This window comes from Oryza glaberrima, chromosome 12, assembly GCF_000147395.1.
Source record: "Oryza glaberrima chromosome 12, OglaRS2, whole genome shotgun sequence".
Lineage (NCBI taxonomy): Eukaryota > Viridiplantae > Streptophyta > Magnoliopsida > Poales > Poaceae > Oryza > Oryza glaberrima.
In genome coordinates this window covers 21,458,014-21,481,239 of record NC_068337.1, presented here as the reverse complement: position 1 = coordinate 21,481,239, position 23,226 = coordinate 21,458,014, and the positions used below count along the sequence as shown (strand labels likewise).

General features: G+C 39.8%; 4 protein-coding genes and 1 non-coding gene across 7 annotated transcripts; all 5 read left to right on the top strand.

Annotated features, from left to right (window-relative positions):
- Positions 1 to 151: 151 nt before the first annotated feature.
- LOC127757730 (diacylglycerol kinase 1-like) lies at positions 152 to 5,771 on the top strand. 2 transcript variants are annotated; one of them, XM_052283298.1, is made up of 8 exons: positions 152 to 307; positions 1,380 to 2,514; positions 2,854 to 3,220; positions 3,302 to 3,378; positions 4,303 to 4,422; positions 4,887 to 5,018; positions 5,112 to 5,249; positions 5,324 to 5,771. In XM_052283298.1, the coding sequence occupies exons 2-8, from the start codon at positions 1,381 to 1,383 to the stop codon at positions 5,471 to 5,473; spliced, it is 2,118 nt and encodes a 705-aa protein (XP_052139258.1). In that variant the 5' UTR covers positions 152 to 307; position 1,380; the 3' UTR covers positions 5,474 to 5,771. The 2 variants fall into 2 exon arrangements, with proteins under 2 accessions (XP_052139258.1, XP_052139257.1); XM_052283297.1 differs by having other exon boundaries at positions 4,854 to 5,018.
- Positions 5,772 to 5,903: 132 nt separating this feature from the next.
- On the top strand, positions 5,904 to 5,976 carry TRNAK-CUU (transfer RNA lysine (anticodon CUU)). The gene has a single exon. It is a non-coding gene; the product is annotated as a tRNA-Lys (tRNA).
- Positions 5,977 to 6,491: 515 nt separating this feature from the next.
- Positions 6,492 to 10,468, top strand: LOC127757226 (probable inactive purple acid phosphatase 1). Of its 2 annotated transcripts, XM_052282699.1 has the most exons (13): positions 6,492 to 6,704; positions 7,279 to 7,470; positions 7,574 to 7,665; positions 7,767 to 7,833; positions 7,923 to 8,045; positions 8,130 to 8,222; positions 8,342 to 8,471; positions 8,568 to 8,649; positions 8,813 to 8,945; positions 9,013 to 9,218; positions 9,318 to 9,443; positions 9,528 to 9,840; positions 10,028 to 10,468. In XM_052282699.1, the coding sequence occupies exons 2-13, from the start codon at positions 7,288 to 7,290 to the stop codon at positions 10,331 to 10,333; spliced, it is 1,854 nt and encodes a 617-aa protein (XP_052138659.1). In that variant the 5' UTR covers positions 6,492 to 6,704; positions 7,279 to 7,287; the 3' UTR covers positions 10,334 to 10,468. The 2 variants fall into 2 exon arrangements, with proteins under 2 accessions (XP_052138659.1, XP_052138660.1); XM_052282700.1 differs by lacking the exon at positions 6,492 to 6,704 and having other exon boundaries at positions 7,247 to 7,470.
- A 3,325-nt stretch (positions 10,469 to 13,793) lies between these two features.
- LOC127757227 (probable inactive purple acid phosphatase 1) lies at positions 13,794 to 17,398 on the top strand. The gene is made up of 13 exons (XM_052282701.1): positions 13,794 to 13,960; positions 14,037 to 14,215; positions 14,313 to 14,404; positions 14,495 to 14,561; positions 14,679 to 14,801; positions 14,925 to 15,017; positions 15,178 to 15,307; positions 15,507 to 15,588; positions 15,669 to 15,801; positions 15,916 to 16,121; positions 16,196 to 16,321; positions 16,409 to 16,718; positions 16,954 to 17,398. Exons 2-13 carry the CDS (start codon positions 14,054 to 14,056, stop codon positions 17,263 to 17,265), a joined length of 1,836 nt encoding a protein of 611 aa, XP_052138661.1. The 5' UTR covers positions 13,794 to 13,960; positions 14,037 to 14,053; the 3' UTR covers positions 17,266 to 17,398.
- Positions 17,399 to 19,109: 1,711 nt separating this feature from the next.
- LOC127757228 (probable inactive purple acid phosphatase 1) lies at positions 19,110 to 22,887 on the top strand. The gene is made up of 13 exons (XM_052282702.1): positions 19,110 to 19,250; positions 19,332 to 19,504; positions 19,612 to 19,703; positions 19,805 to 19,871; positions 19,962 to 20,084; positions 20,230 to 20,322; positions 20,478 to 20,607; positions 20,828 to 20,909; positions 21,000 to 21,132; positions 21,241 to 21,446; positions 21,520 to 21,645; positions 21,716 to 22,025; positions 22,268 to 22,887. The coding sequence occupies exons 2-13, from the start codon at positions 19,349 to 19,351 to the stop codon at positions 22,571 to 22,573; spliced, it is 1,824 nt and encodes a 607-aa protein (XP_052138662.1). The 5' UTR covers positions 19,110 to 19,250; positions 19,332 to 19,348; the 3' UTR covers positions 22,574 to 22,887.
- The last annotated feature ends 339 nt before the right edge of the window (positions 22,888 to 23,226 follow it).

The following is a 23,226-nucleotide window of genomic DNA, read 5'->3' as shown; positions in this document are numbered from 1 at the left end:
GTGGCATCGGACATCCGAGGCACCCAAACCCGGGCGTAATTAACCCCCCTAATCCCATTTAATCAGCCCAGCTTCCTAATTACTCCACCTTAATTAATCGATTAATTAATCAATTAATTTAATTACAGCATCTGCAACTTTCGCCTTCTTCCCGCAGCATCGAAGCGGAGGAGGGGAAAGGAAGGCGAGAGAGAGAGAGAGAGAGAGAGGAGAGGAGAGGAGCGCGTTGCGAAGGCTCTCGAATCGAGCGCGGCAATGCGAGAGAGCGGTTCTTGAGCCCCCGCGATTCGATTCTTCCGGTGCAAAGGTGAGATCTCTCGGTTCTACGGTTTGCGTTTTTCTTGTTTTATTTACGTTTTGGAGGAAGAAAGAATCGGATTCTTTTCGATGGATGGTGCGATCTGCTTGCTAGGGTTTTCTTGGATGATTTGGGATGGATGGAATGATGGATGCGTGCGCGTGTAAGCGATGGTTAGGGGGGCGTTAGGATGTGATTATATGCGCGGGATGGGGGAAGTGGTAGTGGAGGAGGAGGCTCTGATTAGGGTTCTTGCTTAAGCCGAGTGGGTTCTCGGCGAAAGGTTAGTGTTCTGGGGTTAGTTTTCTTACCTTCGTTAGGATTGTAGCGAGATTTTGAGCTGTTGAACAAACGCTTAAAAGTTCAGAGATCACACTACCCTCAGAAATGGAACATACTGCTGAAGTGAGAAACCGGCTCTCTCTCCAACCACAGAATCACGGATTAGTCATGTTCATTTTTTTGTCCATCTTGTTTGAATCCGGTACAAACCTTGAGACCGTGTTCATTCTGTTAAAACATGGTTCAAATCTGTGTATCGTTTGGGTTTAGAAATATTAGAAAATCCTAAATCTGTTTATTTCAGTTGAAGAAAATAAATGTGAAAGTTCAATTCCTTTTCAAAATTTGGAATATAAACACAGATAAGCATGTACAAGAATCTGAGTTATTGAAAATGAACATGCATTTTTTAACGTATTTCAGACATCAGTCCGTACCTGTAATTCTTTAAAAGCTAGGCTGCCAAAAAGATTTTAGTTGCTTTTCATAAATCACATAATCTCTGGGTGCTTTCAGCCATAAGATGGAAAGGCTGTTTTCCAAGAATTCTAAGCCCATAAAAAGTGGGTGTTAATTTTTGCACATTATAATCAGCAGTAACACTACAAGTGAAGTAACAGTCAACATGTTAACAATACATTTATGGCCGAATACCAAGTTTTGCGGTGTTATCAGTACATATCTAACTACTGTTGTATATTTAGCCAGAATTTTTTTTTAACAACATAGAATCACCTGTTCTATGCCAATGAATTTCTCAAAATTAACTTCTGCTCATCATCATATGACCACATTGCAGAATGTACAAGATGATGTATCCTAGCTGGAATGACATTTCAGTGTACATATCTGAGTATTGGTCTGTTATAATTGCTACAGTCATTTTTGCATCTGTTACTGGTGTGACAATTTATTATACTGTCAATCAATTGAACAAAAACATCAGCTTGAGTTTGATGAAAGCTATCAGAGCTAGGGCAAGGAAGTACAAGAAATTGAAAGATAAGGTCCCTGCCTCTTCCCACATTTGGAGAAAAGAACTTGGCTCTCGTAGTAAAGGTCTGAAATGCTGCGTATGCTTGAAGTCTGTTTCATCTCCGCAGTATATGGGGGGAGTTATCCATCAGTGTGATATTTGTGGTGCCACTGCACATCCTAGTTGCTCAGGAAATGCGCACAAAGATTGCAAATGTGTTTCTATGGTTGGTTTTGAACATGTCATTCATCAGTGGGCTGTACAGTGGATTGACACATCGGATCGCTCTGAGGAGGATTCTTTCTGCTGCTATTGTGATGAATCTTGCAATGGAGCTTTCCTCGCAGGTTCTCCAATTTGGTACTGTATGTGGTGCCAACGGCTAGTGCATGTTGATTGTCACAACAACCTATCTATAGAAACTGGTGATATCTGTGACTTGGGCCCCTTGAAGCGGCTAATATTGTCACCTCTTTGTGTTAAGGAGCTCCATTGGACAGGTGCAGCAGGACTTATCAGTTCTATAACACATGGGGCTAATGAATTGGCTTCCAATGTCCGAGAGAGGATCAGGAGTCGCGGTAAAAAGTACAGAAAGGGTACCATTTCTGTTGATTCAGATAGCTCTGGTACTATTGACCCGCCATCTGATATTGAAGGAGATTCACAAGAAACAAACAATGCAGCTAAAAGGAGAGAGGATCATGCCAATGGTGAACTTCCTGAAGTACATGAAAGCTCTGAATCAGAGAATGATAAACAGCTCTTGACAGAAAACACAACTAGCATACCAAACGGCCAACATGAGGATTCACACGTACACAATAATCAGAAATATGAAATCGTGGATGTGCCTTCTGATTCTAGGCCATTGCTAGTGTTTATTAACAAGAGAAGTGGAGCACAGTGTGGTGATTCACTGAGACAACGTTTGCAGATCCTTCTTAATCCTATCCAGGTTGGGAAGCAAGTAGCTACTTAAAATCTTTTATCAGCTTCAAACTATGTGTACTCTTTGAATTTTCTATTACATATGCCTCCTCAATCTTTGTTGCTGTGTAGTAGACTTTCATAAGTCACATATCCTTGAACTTTTTTTTTTGGGTTGGGTGTCCCATCTTTGATTTATCTAAAACGCTCTGCTATGTTTCTGTCCACTTCCTGGCACCTGGCTGTAGTTAGATTAGAGCTCTTAGTGCAAGGTGCCTACTTGAGCCCACAAACATCGGTTAATGCTCTACCTGATTTTTATGATAAACCTTGAGTCCATTTTTATGATACTATCTGATTTTTACAGGTTTTTGAGCTGGGTAAACAGCAAGGACCAGAAGTTGGTTTGACTTTGTTTAGGAAGGTACCCCACTTCAGAGTTCTTGTTTGTGGTGGAGATGGCACCGTTGCTTGGGTCCTGGATGCCATTGAGAAACAGAAGTTTGAAGCCCCACCACCTGTGGCCATCCTTCCAGCTGGTACTGGTAATGATCTTGCCAGGGTTTTGTCTTGGGGTGGTGGTCTCGGAATTGTTGAGAAACAGGGAGGTCTGTTCTCTGTTTTAAAAGATGTCGAGCATGCAGCAGTTACTGTTCTTGATAGATGGAAGATCACAATAAAAGACAACCAAGGGAAGCTTATGTCACAACGAAAATATATGAACAACTACTTTGGTATGTCATGCAACTTCTTAGCTTTGATTCTCAAATGATTATTTCATAGACTGATGAACCTTTTATACTGATGTTCTTCAGGGGTTGGCTGTGATGCAAAGGTTGCTTTAGATATCCACAATCTGAGGGAGGAAAACCCTGAACGTTTTTATAGTCAGGTAAACCCAGCTTGTTCCTACGAAGTCACTTCTCCTTATTCTCATATGCACCATTTACTTCTCCTTGTTTGACTGGTCAGTTCAATATTTTTCCAGAAGAACAATATATTTGGGGAACCTTAGGTTTTTAGGTAATGGAACAAATATTCTGTCCGCTGCCATAGTGATGTATGAAGTAGAAAATGTCAACTCGACACGAAGCATATTGTTATTTGCTAACTCTATGTGTGCTTGTTGAATAACTCCATGACAGCCTGTTCCAAAGTGCAGCTCATCACAATAGTTGTGTGCCACTTGGGGAACCTTAGGTGCTGTATCATTGTTGAACGCGCAGCATCTTCTCTGTTTAGAAGTGTTAGTATGACCTATGGTAGAAGAGTTTGAAATATATCACATGCACCATTTACTGTCTGATGGCACACTGATCTTAAAAAGAAACATGAAGTGCTTGTGTAGTTGAGGAAACTGTGCAAGAATGCAAGATAGACCTTACAGGCATATATGTTGGCACACATATCTATTGCACCAATAAAATCCTTACTGTGGTACTGTACTCTAAATCTGTTGAAAGAAAATAATTAATGATGAATCATGAGACCAAGATTTTCATTATGTTGAGATTCACAAGGATTATTTTTTTACATACTACTCTCTCTGTTCCCAAAAAACTAACTTCTGGTTATGTAGTTGTTTCTTTCTAGGATGGAGGGAATATATTGCTAGTTTGTGGAAAAATGAGCTTTTTTATTCTCATATGTTTATTTTATTTTTCTTTGATCACTTGATAAACTTAAATTCCCCAATAATAAACATCAAATGGTAATCAGATTCACACATTCCATGCCTATCTGATTTCTATCTTCTTATTCTGCGCTGTGTTTGCAAATCTGGTTCTGACAGTAATGGTATACAATTTGTTTGTAGTTTATGAACAAGGTGCTTTATGCAAAAGAGGGAGCAAAGAATATGATGGATAACACATTTGATTATTTTCCATGGGATGTCAAGCTTGAGATAGATGGATCCAAAATTAATATTCCTCAGGTAAAGTGCATCACATTGCTACTGTTCTTGCTTTCCCCTTTTTCTTCTCTCATTAAGCTAATAATTCCGCCTGTCTTCAAGGTAACATGTGATGCCCAAGTGCACATGATATTGATAAATTATTTGAATGTAAGATAGTTACTGCAGTTTTATACTTGATCGATCATAGTGTCCAGTGTTCACAACTAGTAATCTTTTAGTGTAAAGTAGAAGCATGTCCTGATTATACCATGTAGGGGTGTTCATCTCTGGTTTCTTCAATCCGTTGAAAACCAGAGGTGGACAAGATTATGCCGTAATTAGCGATGATGGTGACTGAGCACACTGAAAAATTGCCTACGGTCAGTTTGAGCAGTTCCCAGGAAAAAAAGAACATAATGTACAGCCCTAATACCATGTAACATCCCTAAACTTTTGTTTTTCCACTGAAGGACTCTGAAGGTATCCTTGTTGCCAATATTCAGAGCTACATGGGAGGAGTTGACCTGTGGAAGAACGAGGATGATGTTTCTGACAATTTCCACCCTCAGTCAATGCATGACAAGATGCTAGAAGTAGTTAGCTTCACTGGAATGCTGCATCTTGGAAGGCTGCAGGTATGGATGAATATCTTGATTATTAAACTTCCTGGTCTTTGACATTTTTTTTTCTATGTGGAATCACCTCTGGATAACATAACCTCGCTGTAGGTAGGGCTTTCTCGCGCGCAGCGGTTAGCTCAAGGTCATCATATAAAGATCGAGATCAAAACTAAAATGCCCATTCAAGTCGATGGAGAGCCTTGGTCGCAGGATCCATGCACCATAGTAGTTTCACATCACTGCCAGGTTCTTCTCATCCCCTTTACACATGTTACCGCTTGCCATTCTCCACACTTGCTCTTACGCCCCCATTTTTGAAGGCTTTCATGCTGAAGAGAGTCTCCGAAGAACCTATCGGCCATGCGGCCTCCATAATGGCCGACGTTCTGGAAAACGCCGAGAACAACGGCATCATCACAGCGTCGCAGAAGAGGACCCTCCTCCACGAAATAGCTTCTAGGCTTTTGTAGGGCATACTTCCACGTTGATTGGAGGCTTCTTTCTGAGCCCCTGCCAAACTGGACATGATCATTTGTACATACAAGCATGATTGTTTTTCCCCACTTTGATTGTGCTTGTGTATAGTTTGTAAATTTTTTGTAGAGCTCGTGAGATGAGAGCATAGGTGCTTAGAGCACTACCTGGACATAGCTGGAAAGCAGTGGCTTTAGAGCTGAGAAATGTGATACCCACTGCAACCCAGTTGCCTGGCATTCTGGCACGCTTGCTAAAGCAGTGATACCACTACACCAGTTTATTATTATTCCAGATTTCCAGTGCTAATCTGCGCTTCTCTTATTCTCATGTGGTGTGATGTGTAATTCACACGGTTGAAGGTTAAGATTTGTATGTGCATCTTGCTTAAATTTAGGAAAACAACATTTCCAAAACAACAAGCAGGCCCGTCTAGCTCAGTCGGTAGAGCGCAAGGCTCTTAACCTTGTGGTCGTGGGTTCGAGCCCCACGGTGGGCGATTTCATTTTTCCTTTTTTAAACTTTATTGTTTTTCTTCTTATTTTATTTCTCTGTTCTTTGTTTCCTTAGTTCCTTCGAAACAAGATTGTTTTTTATCACTTTTTTTCTCCTCATTATTCTTCTTTTCTTTCTCTATATTTTTTTCATCAGTTACTTCTAAGCCACAAATCCTTATTCGTTCAATTGTTTTTCTTCCTCTTATTTTCTTCCTCTATTTTATTTCTTCAGTACCTTCTAAGCCAGAAATTCTCTTATCCTTCTTTTCTTTCTCTTTCTTTTTTTTCCCCTCAGTAAGTTCTAAACCACGTTTCCTCGGTACCTTCTAAACCAGAGATTATCTGCTCCAAAGTCCAAAACCATGTCCGTTACCTCCTTGGTTTTGTTTGATTCAAAAAACGTGCAAATACGCAATGCAATAATCGCTATCTCATTCCATTGGGTGCCTACTTGATGATCACTTGACGTTGGAAAATGTGCAATGCAAATGATCGTTATCTTACTCCATTTGGGGCCTCCACTTGATTGTTTTTTCTTGCTCAAATGCCGGCCTGTGTTGGCGGCTAGCTAGCTTCTTCTTCTTCTTCTTCTTCTTCTTCTTCACATTGACCATTTCCTCACCTCTCAACACTCTTATTCAACCATAAAATCAATCCAACTCCAGCTAATTCCTGCGCAAGCTTGCTGCAGCTGCAGTCTTCTGTGGTTTTGCAGGGTGAAGCAGATGAGGTTTCTCTATTTTTGTTCCCTCATCTATCAGTTCCATATCTAAACCAGAAATTCTTTTTTTTTTGTTTTTCCACATTGTTTTTCTTCTTCTTTGCTTTCTCTATTTTGTTTCCTTTCCTCGGTTCCTTCTAATCATTCCTCATTGCTTTTCTTCCTCTTCTTTTCTTCCTCTATCTTCTCAGTTCCTTCCAAGTCAGAAATCCTTATTTTCTTCTCATTGTTTTTCTTCCTTCTTTTCCTTCTATATTTTTTGTTTCCGCAGTTCCTTCTAAACCAGAGATTATCTGCTCCAAAGTTAAAAACAATGTTCATTAGTTCCTCGGTTTTGTTTTGTGAAACTACAGATTCAAAGAACGTGCACAATGTGTGATGAAATGATCTATATCTTAGCCCATTTTGGGCCTCCACTTGACCACTTGTTATTTTTTCCTTTCTTGCTCAAATGCCGACCTGTGTTGGCAGCTAGCTTCCCCTGATCTTCCCCCTTGGCCATTTCCTAACCTCTCAACACTCTCTCATTTAGCCATAAATTCAATCCACTGTCCAGCTAAATTCCTACAGAATCTTGCTGCAGCTGAAGCAAATGAGGTTCTTGATCATGGCAGCCATCAGGTGGGTGGTTCTTGCATACATTGTCGTCATCGGATGCGCCACTATTGCGCGTGGCAATGAGCAGCCACTGTCGAGGATTGCGATCGAGAGGGCGACGGTTGCTGCTGTTGATTCAGCCAGCGTGAAGGCTCAACCAACAGTTCTTGGCCTGAAGGTTTGCTGCTCATTTGCTTCATAGAAACACTGATTTCTTAATTGCATAATTACAATGAAATCTCATGCACTTTTACCCTTTTTTGCGGCTATGTATGTTTCAGGGTCAAAGTAGTGATTGGGTGGTGGTTGAATTCTCCCATCCGAAACCCTCCAACGACGATTGGATTGGTGTCTTTTCTCCTTCTGGATTCAGGTCAGCTGCAAGCATGTGTTGATTTGCATATATCTTGTCTAAATTGTGTACTAGAACTATAAATGGAACGATGGCATCATTCAATGTCTGAACATTTTTAGCTCTGAAATATGCCAACCTGAATACTATGGAGACCTCCCACCCTATCTGTGTACATCACCTATCAAGGTTGGTGCCCTCCCGTCCTTTCATATTTTTCATATTTATGCTGCTATTCATGATGCATCATGGATTGAGTTTTGGAAGGTTCTCTGCAGTTCCAGTATGCAAATTTCAACAATGCTGACTACAACAGAAGTGGCAAGGGATTGCTGAGGCTGCAATTGATCAACCAGAGAGAAGACTTCTCATTCGCGCTCTTTTCGGGAGGCCTTTCTGCTGTAGGATTTCAGCATATATCATCTCACATTTTGAATAGTTTTTGGAATTGACATTTTTCCTGACAATTTTTCATGCTGTTGCAGCCAAAGCTGATTGCTATCTCAAACAAAGTATCGTTCCAGAATCCGAAGGCACCCGTCTATCCTCGGTTAGCGCAGGGGAAATCTTGGAATGAAGTGAGAATAATCCTCTTGCTTATTGTAACAATGCAAGTGGACATGTTGATTACTTGATAGCTTAATTATCTTCAAATATCTTTCTCACTTTAGTGACTGAACTGTTAATACCACACTAGATGACAGTCACATGGACAAGTGGATACAGCATTAAGGAAGCTATACCATTTGTCGAATGGGGTCATAAAGGCGGAAACCAGATGCTTTCTCCTGCTGGAACGTTGACATTCAGCAGAAATAGCATGTGTGGTGTGTTTTATCAACAATCTTTTCTCTTGGCAAATGATCATTTTGCTTTGATGGAAATGGCATTTTTCATATTTTTTGTACAACCTCTTTCTGCAGGTTCACCTGCACGGACAGTCGGATGGCGTGATCCTGGATACATTCATACAAGTTTCTTGAAGGAATTGTGGCCTGATTCCTTGTATGTGATCTGCATTACTTCCTTCAACCAGCATTCTCTTTTCTTTTTATTCCTTTATTAGTTATTTCTATAGATAATTTTAGTTAACTGGATAATAGCCTTCTGTAAACTAGGTTACAAAGATGACATGATATATTGTTGTTTCTGGTTGGCCACTATGCAGATACACTTACAGGCTTGGTCACAGACTACTAGATGGTACTCACATTTGGAGCAAGTCTTACAGCTTCCGAGCATCTCCTTATCCCGGACAAGATTCTGTGCAACGTGTCGTGATCTTCGGAGACATGGGAAAGGTGAGCAGTTTTTGTATTGTTGTATTTCACTTTGATCCAGTCTTTAACTCACATTTTACTTGTTTAGGCAGAAATAGATGGTTCTGATGAGTATGGAAACTATGAGCAAGCCTCCTTATACACTACCAATCAGCTAATCAAGGAATTGGATAGCATTGATATGGTTATCCACATTGGAGACCTTTCATATGCCAATGGCTATTTGTCGCAGTGGGATCAGCTCACACAGCAGATAGAGCCGATCGCTTCAACTGTGCCTTACATGATTGGCAGGTCAATTTAGTCAATTTCTCACAATTTAAAAGTACTGACTAATAGTACTTGTGGTAAGTGGTAACATTGATTCAATATTGATCCTTGTTTGCATTTCAGTGGTAATCATGAGAGAGATTGGCCTGGAAGCGGGTCATTCTATGGACACAACGATTCTGGTGGCGAATGTGGGGTCCCTACTCAGACCATGTTCTATGTCCCAGCTGAGAACAGGGCAAAATTATGGTAATTTCAGCATATAAAAGCCATATAATTAGTTGAACTCATGTGATTACTTATTGATGAAAAAAATTGTTATCTTATCTCCAGGTACTCGACAGACTATGGCATGTTCAGATTTTGCATAGCTGATACTGAACAGGACTGGAGACCAGGAACTGAGCAGTATAAGTTCATCGAGCAATGCCTGTCGTCGGTCGACAGGTCGAAGCAACCATGGCTCATCTTCCTTGCACATCGGGTTCTTGGATACTCATCTGCGAGTTGGTATGAGATCATGATGGGATCATATGGTGAACCAATGGGCCGAGATGGTCTCGAGGAACTCTGGCAGAAGTACAAGGTTGATCTCGCAGTTTTCGGTCATATACACAGCTATGAGCGCACTTGCCCCATTTATCAGGTAAACCTACAACCTAAATTCTCATCAAGAAATTATGTAACAGAAACTCAGAAATCAAATTCATACACCATGTCAGCTTTGTTTTCAACTACTTTGCAGGACTTGCTACAGTAGATATGTACTATTCCAGTAGCCTTGATTTACAATTTATCAAATGTGTGACAAATTTCATTTTACTTGGTTGCAGAACCGATGTGTCCAGGATGGCTCAAACCTTTACACCGGTCAATTCAACGCGACTACTCATGTAATTGTGGGAGGTGGCGGCGCGATGCTCTCTCCCTTCAGAGCCACTGTACCCTATTGGAGCTTCTTCAGGGACTACGACTTTGGGTTCTCGAAGCTCACTGCACTCAACCACTCTACGCTTCTGTTCGAGTACAAGAAGAGCCGGGATGGAAAGGTCTATGACCACTTCACCATCTCGCGTGATTACCGAGATATCATGGCATGCTCAATTGATAACTGCCCAAGAACCACCTTGGCAGTATGAACAGCCTCCACTAGTTCATTGTCATTATCTTTGTGAAGTGTTAGTATGTGCTGAAGCATATATGTAAGCATTGTACTGTTTGACACTGGATTATCTAGTGATATAGTGACAGTGGAGCTGGAATAAACCATCCAATCAGCCAAAGTCTGAATTGCAGTTAGCCAAATTTTAGAGAGGAAATTAGCCAATCACACTGCCAGTTTAGAACAAAAAGAGATAAGTAAAAGAACTGGACAATGCATAATATGTCCAATCAATCCATATATTTACAAATAACTGTCACATTTGACAAAAACTGCACTAAGATGCCCTCTGAATGCACCTCATGCTCAAAAGACTAGTTCTCGATTCCCATTGTAAATGGAGGGAGAATCTTCATCAAGCTTTTCATGTTCTTCCCTCATAAGAAAAGCATGACATTTTCCCATACAACTGAAACAAGTACAGGAAATACTATAACAGAGAAGACTATAAGATCTGCATCACTATTTTGTACCTAACTTAGTAACTGATACCTAGTGGTCTTCTATTACACTTTAAATGGCGTAATATTTATATAGGATTACGTGACGTAATATATGTGATTTATGTATCGTTAATTCAGCTAGGGATGAAAACGGATCGAATATGGTCGGAAACTAGCTCTATCATATTTGTTTTCATATTTTTTTTTCGAAATCAAAATCGGGATCGGAAACCCTGATATGAAAATGAAATTGAATATTATTGAATACAAATACGGAGCGAATACAAAGCGAAATGAATACGGTGACAAATATTAATCGGAATATAAAAACCCCTCACTACTACACAAACGATTTTTGTGTACGAAACCCTATTATTTTTGTAAACGGACCACAATTTGCCGCGTCGGCATTTTCACATACGACTCCTTAAGACACCAAAATGAGCTCATTTTTGCATGCGGACCACTTAAGAGCCCGCATGGAAAAAAACAATTTTTCCATACGGGTGTCTTAAGGAGCTGCATGCGAAAATAAAATTTAAAAATTTGAAACTAGTTTATCTCACTCATATGAACTTCAAGTTGGATGATTCTTTTTCCTAAATGTTTCTAAAATCATGCTCTATCATATTATTGTGTTTTTACTGTTATTATTTTGGCCATTTTTTTTTGTGACTTTGTTTTATCAATTAAAAAATTGAATTTCAAAACTTCAAATGATATTTTGAAGCAATAAATAATTTCAGCTAAAAAAGTCATGAACATAAAAGTTGTAGAACTCATCAAGACATACAACTTTTATTTTGGTAATTTCTTCATTTGATAAAGTGATAGTAACATTGTTCATAAAATTTACATATCTCTCTTATAGTTTATAAAACGAAATGAGAGATATGTAAATTTTGTGAACAATGTTACTGTCACTTTTTCAGATGAAGAAATGACCAAAATAAAAGTTATAGATCTTGATGAGTTATACAACTTTGTTGTTGTGACTTTTTCAGTTGAAATCATTTATTATTTGAAAATGTTGTTTGAAGTTGTCATATTTTCAAATTCAAATTCAATCCGTTCAAACAAAGTTATATAGAAAAATGATGAAAATAAAAGTTGTAGATCTTGATAAGTTATACAACTTTGTTTTTAACAATTTTTCCATTTGAAAACATTTACTACCTGAAGAATTATTTAAATTTCTTATATTTTAAAATTCAAATTTTATATAGTTCAATGAAAATCGGATGGAGAAATGACCAAAATAAAATTGGTAGATCTTAATGAGTTCTACAACTTTGTTTTTGACAACTTTTTCATATGAGTTCATTTAGTATCATAAAATTCAATTCGAAATTTATTTTTGCAAAGAAGTCTGATTTGCCTCCTCATGGTTGGGCTAGCTTATGGGCTATGGCAGCCTTATGTACAAGTCAGATATCCGATGGAAAATACTGGATAATATCCGATGGATATCAACTATCATATTCGTTTTCATATCTGAAAAAATATCCGAATTCGAAAATTTCCGGATATATCCGACCGAAACTATCCGAATCCGAAAAAAGGTCCGGTCGGACAAAAATTATCTGAATCACTTTCAACCCTAAATTCAGCTGGTCATCATTTAGAGGGAGTTCGGGGTTTGTCGTGTGAATTCATGTTTTTTCTCTCTGTATTAAAACTGATTGGTTGTGTAGCCAATGACAGAAGACAGAGATGTAAATAATTTCCATTATCCAAAAAAATTGTACTTGGTTGTGTGCCTTCGTATCTAGTGCGGAGGCCAGGAGTTTCTTTTTTAATAATAGGACTAACTCCTTGTCTCCGCATCAACTACGGATGCAGAGGCTAGGAGTTACTTTCATTTTCTGAAAATGGAATCTATGCCTAACGACATGAGTGTGTATCTAGGTCCAAGCTAGGATGGAAGACCTGTGTAATTTGTAGTAGTAAAAGACATCTGAAGATAAAAGGTTGTCCAAACTAATACAACACCTTACCTAACTAGATTCTACCCCCTGTTTTAGAAAGTATCCCCTATCCCACCTACTTTCAGATCCAAACCTAGTACTGCTTAACTAGTAATATATGGTTGCTGACAAGGAAAGCAATATCATTTCATTAATATTCTATAGTGCTTACAACAGATTCTGATATTTTAGTCTTCTAGATATTGTTTTGAACATCCTCCCTCCGTCCCAAAATATAAGAGATTTTGGAGGGATGTGATACTTTCTAGTACTACAAATCTGGACAAGCCTAGTTCTAGGAAGTGTCACGTCACTCCAAAATCCCTTATATTATGGGATGGAGGGAGTACTAACATAATTAGTGATCAAACATTGACTCCATACAACATTTTCTTTAGAAAAGAAGTATAACTTCCGTGTATCAACTAAGCATGCACACAACCATATTTGTAGGCACGATTATTAATACCCACGACTTCACCACCACACCAATGGTGCATGATGGTACCATCCTATAAACATCAGAGGAAATACTTGGGTCGCAGTCGGACTACTGCCACACGATTGTATTATCCCCATGACACTGAATCGAGATACTAGCAACCTTCAAAAACCTTCAGGTAGTAATGTTGTTGGCTGAGTGCTGATAGCAGTGAGAATGGTCCACAGAGGATGCAGAATTCCATCATGTTGGTCAGTCACTCATCCCGTGTTTCACTCCAATTCAAAATCACCCGTGAGTGACTCGTCCATCATCTCCTTTAAAAAATCTTATCACATATGTTCGCATGGCAACTTGGTACACTAACTTAATTGCAGGTTCTTTTCATATGGCACACACTTGCATGAACCGCAGAGAGAGCTATAATTATTGGAAAATAATGTGCTTGACTGACTCTGAAAAGCATGGCGTTTTCAGATACAGATGGCACCGACACAGTCAATGGATGTAAATGATCTAATTTCTAGACTAGATGAATTCCAGTCCCACACCAATTTCGACTCGAATTTGAGGAGGTAAAGGATTCTCCTATGGACCAGTGTCAGCACGCATTCATACGGTCATACCTCAATCATTGGATGTGTGTATTATTTATATGATCACATCTGCATCCATTTCCTCCAAGGAGTTCTTGAAGTTGCTACCTTTTACTTGGTGCCTTGCTCTCTCCTTCTTGGAGATTGCTGCAATCTGTAAGGAATTTCAGATAGGAGGTGGATTCCAGGCTAAGTTCATCACTGACTCTGGCTGGGTAAATTTTTTTTTCAGGTCTCTGAAGGAGGAGTATGATCAGGCTGTGGGTGGTGGTCACATGGCTGGTTGTTTGCGCCGCAGCGGCGGCGCATCCCGGGGAGCAGCCGCTGTCGAGGATCGCCGTCGAGAGGATGGTCCTTGCCGTCAACGAGTCGGCACATGTCAAGGCGTCCCCTTTGGTTCTTGGACTGAAGGTCAGCTCCATTTCTCACCTACTGCCATGAACATCTGCAGTTCTTCAGACACACACTAATCGTTTGCTGAGTTGGTTGTGAATTTCTGATGCTACAGGGTGAGACCAATGAATGGGTAGAGGTAGAGTTCTTCAATCCAAACCCCTCCAATGCTGACTGGGTTGGAGTGTTTTCTCCTGCTGATTTTAGGTAGCATGAACTGAAATTTTCAGGTGAAGCTGAAATTTAGCACAAGTTTTTGATAATTCTTTTTTTGTTTCTTGTGTTGGATATTGTCAGTTCTGCAATCTGTGAGGCTTTTGGTGTTCCACAGTATTACCCAATGCTTTGCACAGCACCTATCAAGGTTGTCAAGTTCTTTCCTGTTCCAGTTAATTAAGCTTCAGATATACATTTTCTAAAAAAAAAAGATATTGTTCCTTGCTATGATTTTGACTTTTTTTTTGTCTTCAATTTATCGCAGTACCAATATGCAAATTTCAATAATAATGGCTATAGTAAGTCTGGGAAGGGCAAACTGAAGCTTCAGTTGATCAACCAGAGGGAGGATTTCTCATTTGCTCTTTTTTCCGGTGGCCTCAAGAATGTAAGACCAAAAGAAAAAAAAAGATTTTTCTGAACTTCTCTTTCTTTATTTCTTTTTTAGAAGGAAAAAAAACATTTTTCTTTTCATATTCCCATTACTGAAGATAATTCACTCCTGTAATAGCCGAAGCTGGTTGCTGTCTCAAACAAGATCACATTTGCGAATCCGAAGGCGCCTGTTTACCCACGTTTGGCTCAAGGGAAGTCTTGGAATGAGGTAAGGTTTCCCAACCAATCTGGAACTAACATGAATGTTCAAATTATTCAACTAGTCTTTTCTAAGTGGACCAGTGGAGCAAGAGTGTAGCTTTCATCATACAAGATTGATGTCTAAAAAAAATTCAAAAAAAAAGGTGACTGAATTAGTACTGTTGTAGATGACAGTAACTTGGACAAGTGGGTACGATTTTAAAGAAGCAGTTCCTTTCGTCGAATGGGGCGCGAAAGGAGGACAACGGGTCCTTTCTCCAGCTGGAACATTAACATTTGACAGAAATAGCATGTGTGGTATGTCACTATATCCTGTTGAACATCAGATAGCTAAAGTTCGGTCTTATCTCACAAAGTAATAGTTTAGAATTTACAATGCCATCATAACTGAAAATGCCTCATCTAATATAGTAGTGCTGTACGGGTAACACTGCATTTCTGTTCTCTGAATGTCATATCAACCACTTCATTTCAATGATTCAATCTACTAATGTAGGTGCACCGGCACGAACTGTCGGTTGGCGCCATCCTGGTTACATTCATACAAGTTACTTGAAAGAACTGTGGCCAGACTCATTGTATGTGATCTATCTTGCCGCCTCCTGAATTTCGACACATCCAGAAATTAAGCAATATGGTTTACTTTGCAACATTTCAGGTATACTTACAGACTTGGCCATAGGTTACCAAATGGTACTAACATCTGGAGTAAGTCATACAGCTTCAAAGCATCACCTTATCCTGGACAAGATTCCGTGCAGAGAGTAGTCATATTTGGAGACATGGGAAAGGTAGATATTGTACTATTTGTATCTGGTGTTCATTTCACATGACATAACTGTTGAGCATGGTGTTCTGAAAAAAACACGGTGATAGTGATATTCTTTCCTGATATATTTCCTCAGGCAGAGGCAGATGGTTCAAATGAGTTCAATGACTTCCAGCCAGGTTCATTGAACACTACTTACCAGATCATCAGAGACCTGAAAAACATTGACATGGTTGTCCATATTGGGGATATTTGCTATGCAAATGGTTACTTGTCTCAGTGGGATCAGTTCACTGCGCAGATCGAGCCAATTGCTTCGACTGTTCCATACATGATTGGCATGTCAGTATCTCATTTCATTGCTTGTGTTCTTCCAATTGTTCTTGTCTAACAATTGTAAATGGGCAATTCTGCAGGGGTAATCATGAGAGGGATTGGCCTGGAACTGGTTCATTCTATGGAAACCTTGACTCTGGAGGAGAATGTGGTGTTCCTGCTCAAACTGTATTCTACACTCCTGCTGAGAACCGTGCAAAATTATGGTAATTCTATGGTTCAGTTGGCTACATCAGTTGTTACAACTTATGCCATTTCTGAATTTTACTACAACAACCTTTATCCTTCTTCAGGTATGCGACAGACTACGGCATGTTCAGGTTCTGCATTGCTAATACAGAAGAGGACTGGAGGCCAGGGACTGAGCAGTACAAGTTCATCGAGCAATGCCTATCATCCGTCGACAGGCAGAAGCAGCCATGGCTCATATTCCTTGCGCACCGAGTTCTCGGGTATTCATCCTGCACCTTTTATGAAGAAGAGGGTACATTTGAGGAACCGATGGGCCGAGAATCACTACAGGAGCTTTGGCAGAAGTACAAGGTTGACCTCGCCTTCTATGGCCATGTCCACAACTATGAAAGAACATGCCCAGTCTATCAGGTGTGTATCTAATTACCATTTGCTTCAACTCAAATTGTAGTTTTGCAGATTGAAAAGTTTTTATCCACTGTATGCACAAGTTTGTAGGACAGTACCTTATAATATATATTTTTTACAAAAAGCCTAACTGATAGGTAGTATTGTCGGTAATGATACAGTAAACATATAGTTAGCACACTCGACAATTTCATGTTACAAAAATACTGTACTGACTACAATCTTTGATTGATTTCAGAGTAAATGTATTGTTAGTGGTTCAGATCATTACAGCGGTCCTTTCACCGCGACAACACATGTGGTCGTTGGAGGTGCTGGTGCCGGTACCTCCGACTCAGAATTCACCACTTCAAATATCAAATGGAGTTACTACAGGGACTTTGACTACGGTTTTGTCAAGCTCACAGCTTTAAATCATTCATCCTTGTTGTTTGAGTACAAGAAGAGCAGTGACGGCAATGTGTATGATCATTTCACAATCTCACGTGATTACCGAGACATCCTGGCTTGTTCAATTGACAACTGTCCTCGGACCACACTGGCTACCTAAAGCATGAACAGTTCTAGACAGGTTTACAGGTAGATTGATTGACAGGGCCTCAAAGAGCAATCTAGTTCCTGTACAAAGTCTTTGGGACTATTCCAATAAATCATAATAAACACGGAATTTTCTTGACTGCGTACTTTGTTTTGTTGTACCAGTAGATGAAGTTCTGAATGTAATTTGCTCTTACTTAATGATAAATAGGTTCAGCATGTCAGCCAATTCCAACAATTTGCAGTGTTCAGGGTCATGGCGAGGAAAGTCGAGATAAGTAAAGAATGAAATCAAGCATCACTTCCCACTAGGAATATAAATCATCTTCTGAATCTGAAATTCCAATTTAAAGAAAACAAGTACTGAGATCCTTCTCTTTCTATCAAAAAATATCCTAGAAAAAAATAGAAAACTTAGAAAAGATTAAATGCACCAACTGAACAACCACTAGAAAACTGTGGTTTGTCTTTAGGTTCCATGCCAACATTACTATGAAATGTAAGGTTTGCAATTATTATACCAAAATTATATTATCTATCTACATGGGATTATCTAGAGCCTAGCAATAATAAAATATATGCATAATTTCTAGTAGTAAAAGACATTGGAATAAAAATATTCCATCCCAATACAACCCTTTTCCTAACTAGAACAGCCCCTGTTTTTGAGTGTACCCCAATCCCACCTTCTTTGAGAATCAAACATAGGGTTTGCTGACATCGATGTGATAGCATTCGATTCATATTTGAAAGCAATTTCAAATGGTCCTGATATTTTAAATATTTTCAGTTTATCTAATAAATTAGCAATCAAGCATTGACTTCAGAGAGTGTGCTACATCAGCATTGTGGGTGTTAAGGGTATAAATGTAAGTGAGAACGGTGCCGTAGCCTAGTGGTTGGAGCGCTACCAGGGTTTGGACCGGCCTGCGTTCAAGTCCTGTCTCGTGCTTGTAAGTATAGGTGTAATAGTGGTTGCAAGGGTAATTTCTAATCTTTTGTACACAATATAATTTTTTTAACCCTAACTCAATGGATAAACAGTTCAATCCTCATTTCTTTTAGTTTCAAAAGAAAATAAATCCCCATCTCTCTCTTCTCTGATTTAACTGTAGGGATACAAGTAGGCCTATGTGGGTTAATGGGCCAACCCACTTAAATGGACTGTACATGGGTTCATATGCTGGGCAGCTTGCATCCTTGAGGAATAGATACTTATAATCATGACTATATACTATCCTGTAAACATCAAGAAAGGAATTGTTACCACATGATTATAGTATCCCATGATGCAAATGGAGAATCTATCCGCCTTCCAAATGCATACAATATTTGGAAACTTCCAAGTGCAGATAATTATTGGGTGTACTATGGCCGTGTTTAGTTGTTTAGGTGTAAAAATTTTGAAGTATACGGACACACATTTGAAGTATTAAACGTAGACTAATACAAAACAAATTACAGATTCCGCCTATAAACTGCAAGATGAATCTATTAAGCCTAATTAATTCGTCATTAGCAAATATTTGTTGTAGCACCACATTGTCAAATCATGGCGTAATTAGGCTCAAAAGATTTGTCTCGCAATTTACATGCAATCTGTGCAATTGATTTTTTTCGTCCACATTTAATGCTCCATGCGTGTGTCCAAACATTTAATGTGACGGAATTTTTAGAAGTTTGAAGGGAACTAAACACAGCCTATACTTGGCTGACTTTGAAAAGCTGCAGCTCTCTTATTCAGATGACACTAACAAAGTCAATAGATTTGGGTCTTTCTTGATGCACCTGTGCCAAGTCCCAATCCGAATTTCCGGTGTTCAGTTCTACATCGCTTCTGACTCGCAATTTGGTTTCCTAGGTGCAGGGAATATTCTCCTATGCCCCCAGTATCAGTACACATTCCTACCTCAATGATTGGATTGAGATATTTATTTATGATGATCACATCTGCACCTGTTTCCTTCAAGGGGATATTAAAGCTGCTGCCTTTTCTTGGTAGGAATTTCAGGCAGGCAGGCGATGAATTTTAGTCTTTTAGGCATAGTTCATCACTGATTCCGGCCGGGCAATTTTCAGGACACTGAAGGAGGAGTATGATCAGGCTTTGGGTGGTGGCCACATGGCTGATTGTCTGTGTGGCGGCGCACCCCGGTGAGCAGCCGCTGTCGAGGATCACTGTCGAGAGGACGGTCCTCGCCGTCGACGAATCGGCGCATGTCAAGGCATCGCCTTGGGTTCTTGGACTGAAGGTCAGCTCCATTTCTCAGTTCACACCACTGTTATTAGCATTTGCACACTGAATCACGGATGGTTTACTGACAGTTTTGGGTGGTGCTTCTGAATTTTGATGCTTCAGGGTCAGAACAGTGAATGGGTAGAGGTAGAGTTCTTCCATCCAAGCCCCTCCAATGACGACTGGATTGGAGTGTTTTCTCCAGCTAATTTTAGGTAACAGGAAATCAAGCTAAATGAGCCTTTTTCAGATGCACCTGAAATTTTAACACAAGATTTTCTTTTTTACTTTTTGTTTCTTGTTTGGATATTGTCAGTGCTGCAATCTGTGAACCTGAAAACAAGAGGCAGCGTCCCCCGGTGCTATGCACGGCACCTATCAAGGTTACCAAATTCTTTCCTGTTCCAATTAATTAAGATTCAGATATAATTCCCTGATAGTATTCAGACTTTCTGATATCTTATTAATCGCAGTACCAATTTGCAAACTTCAATAATGATGGCTATAATAAGTCTGGGAAGGGCTACCTGAAGCTTCAGTTGATCAACCAGAGGGAAGATTTCTCATTTGCACTCTTTTCAGGTGGCCTATTGAAGGTAAAACAAAAATGGCTTCTTCTGAACTTTTGTATACAACACCTGAAGGTTATCTCTGAAGATACATTTCTCACATTTTCCTTCTTCTTTCTTTTTGGAAGAAGTTACATTTCTCATGTCTGAAAATAATTCACTACTGTAACAGCCGAAGCTAATTGCCATCTCAAACAAGGTCGCATTTGCAAATCCAAAGGCGCCTGTTTACCCACGTTTGGCACAAGGGAAGTCTTGGAATGAAGTAAGTTTCCCAACCAATATAGAACTGACATGAATGTTCAAAGTATTCAACTAGTCTTTTTGAAGTTTAACAATGAAACAAGAATGTAGTTTTCGTTATGCGAGAGTTCTGTCTTAAAATAATCTAGAAGGGTGACTAAGGAAGTATTATTGTAGATGACAGTCACCTGGACAAGTGGATACGATATTAAAGAAGCGGTTCCTTTTGTCGAATGGGGTGCGAAAGGAGGCCGTCGTTTTCTTTCTCCAGCTGGAACATTGACATTCGACAGGAATAGCATGTGTGGTATGCCACTATATTTTTTATTTTTTATTTGTCTCAAGATGAAAAATAGTACATTTTTTTCTGAAGAAGTACACCAAAGTGGAAGTTCAGAACTTACAATGTCAACAGAACAGAAAATATGCATATCCAGTATAGTGATGTAGTACTTACTAGTAACACTGTATTTCTGTTCTCTGAATATCATATCAACCAGAGTTTCAATCTCAATCTGCTGATGTAGGTGCACCGGCACAAACTGTTGGATGGCGCCATCCTGGTTACATTCATACAAGTTACTTAAAAGATCTGTGGCCAGATTCACTGTATGCGATCAATCTTGACTGTTTAACCTTCTCTTGAATTTTTGATACATCCAGAAACTAAGCAGTATGGTTTACTTTGCAACGTATCAGGTATACCTACAGACTAGGTCATAGGCTACCAAACGGTACACTTATCTGGAGCAAGTCATACAGCTTCAAAGCATCACCTTATCCTGGACAAGATTCTTTGCAGCGAGTAGTCATATTCGGAGACATGGGAAAGGTAGATATTGTGTCAATTGTATAATTGTATCTGGTGTTCATTTCACATAACTGTTGGGCATGGTGTTTTGAAATTACAGTGATATTATCTTGTGACATATTTCCTCAGGCAGAGGCAGATGGTTCAAACGAGTTCAATGACTTCCAGCCAGGTTCACTGAACACTACTTACCAGATCATCAGAGACCTGGAAAACATTGACATGGTTGTCCACATTGGGGATATTTGCTACGCAAATGGTTACTTATCGCAGTGGGATCAGTTCACTGCGCAGATCGAACTGATTGCTTCGACTGTGCCATACATGATTGGCAGGTCAGTATCTCATTTCAGTGCTTATGCCCTTCCAATTGTTCTTGCCTTGCCTAAATATGGGCATTTTTTGCAGTGGTAATCATGAGAGGGATTGGCCTGGAACTGGTTCTTTCTACGGCAACCTTGACTCCGGAGGAGAATGTGGTGTTCCTGCTCAAACTGTATTCTACACTCCTGCCGAGAACCGTGCGAAATTCTGGTAAAGTGGCTCAGTATGGCTGCAGAAATTGTCTCAACATTTTAGTAACAGAACAGTTGTCCTTCTTCAGGTATGCGACAGACTACGGCATGTTCAGGTTCTGCATTGCCCATACAGAAGAGGACTGGAGGCCAGGGACCGAGCAGTACAAGTTCATCGAGCAATGCCTATCATCTGTCGACAGGCAGAAGCAGCCATGGCTCATATTCCTTGCTCACCGTGTTCTTGGGTACTCATCCTGCTCCTACTATGAAGAACAGGGTACATTTGGGGAGCCGATGGGGCGAGACACAATAGAGGAGCTATTGCAAAAGTACAGAGTTGATCTTGCCTTCTATGGTCATGTTCACAGCTATGAAAGAACATGTCCAGTCTATCAGGTTCATATCTCATTATCATTTGCTTCAGCTCAAAATGTGATTATGCAGATTGAAAAGTTTTTATCCACTTTATACTCAGTTATGTATGAAAGCATTTCAAAGTCTTCCTTTTTTGTTTTTACAAAATGCAAACTGATAACTAGTATTTGCCGGTAATGCTACAGTTAAAATTGCAGTTAGCACACTGACAATTCCCTGTTACAAACAATACTAGACTGACCACAATCTTTGATTGATTTCAGAGTCAGTGTGTCGTTGACGCTTCGGATCACTACAACGGCCCATTCAAAGCGACAACGCATGTGGTTGTTGGAGGTGGTGGTGCCAGCCTTTCAGAATTCACCACTTCAAAGATCAAATGGAGTCACTACACAGACTTTGACTTTGGCTTCGTGAAGCTCACGGCTTTCAATCATTCATCCATGCTATTCGAGTACAAGAAGAGCCGCGATGGCAACGTGTATGATCATTTCACAATCTCACGCGATTACCGGGACATCCTGGCCTGCTCAGTTGACAATTGTCCTCGGACCACACTGGCTACCTAAAGCATGAACAGCTCTAAACGGGTGAGATTGGTTTGATGGGGCCACTTAGAGAATTGTAGTTGCTGCACATAGTTCTTTTTGGGACTGTACCAATAAATCTAATAAGCACAGAAATTTCTTGGCTGTGTATTTTATTTTGTTGTACCAGTAGATGAAATTGGTTTTTGCTCTAACCTGGACACCTGATGATGAATAGGTTCAGAATGTCAGCCAGTTGCAGTGATTTACAAAAGTTCAGGGCTTGGCTGAGTAAAACTGAGATAAGGAAACGAGTGAAATTAAGCATAACTTGTCATTAGGAATATAATCTTATTTGAATCTGCAGTTGCAGAGAAAACAAGTTCCTGAGCTCCTCCACTTCTTTTTTTTTTTTTGAGGAAACGAGGTAGAAGGACGGCCAGAATATATTAGGAGAAACAAAAGTTATGTACATGCAAACATAAAAAGGCAAAGAAAATAAAGAAAAATAATAACAGGAGAAACATCAAGGGGGTTGGAAAGCCGTGTGGTGCAGATCGAGATCCTACAGGATTAGGGAAGCCACCCTGTCGATCGTCGTGCATAGTTTTTGGAAAATACGTTGATTCCACTCCAACCAAATGTTTCACCAGGAGGTGATCAGGCACCCTAGAGTTCTTTTTTGCTGGGGTTTT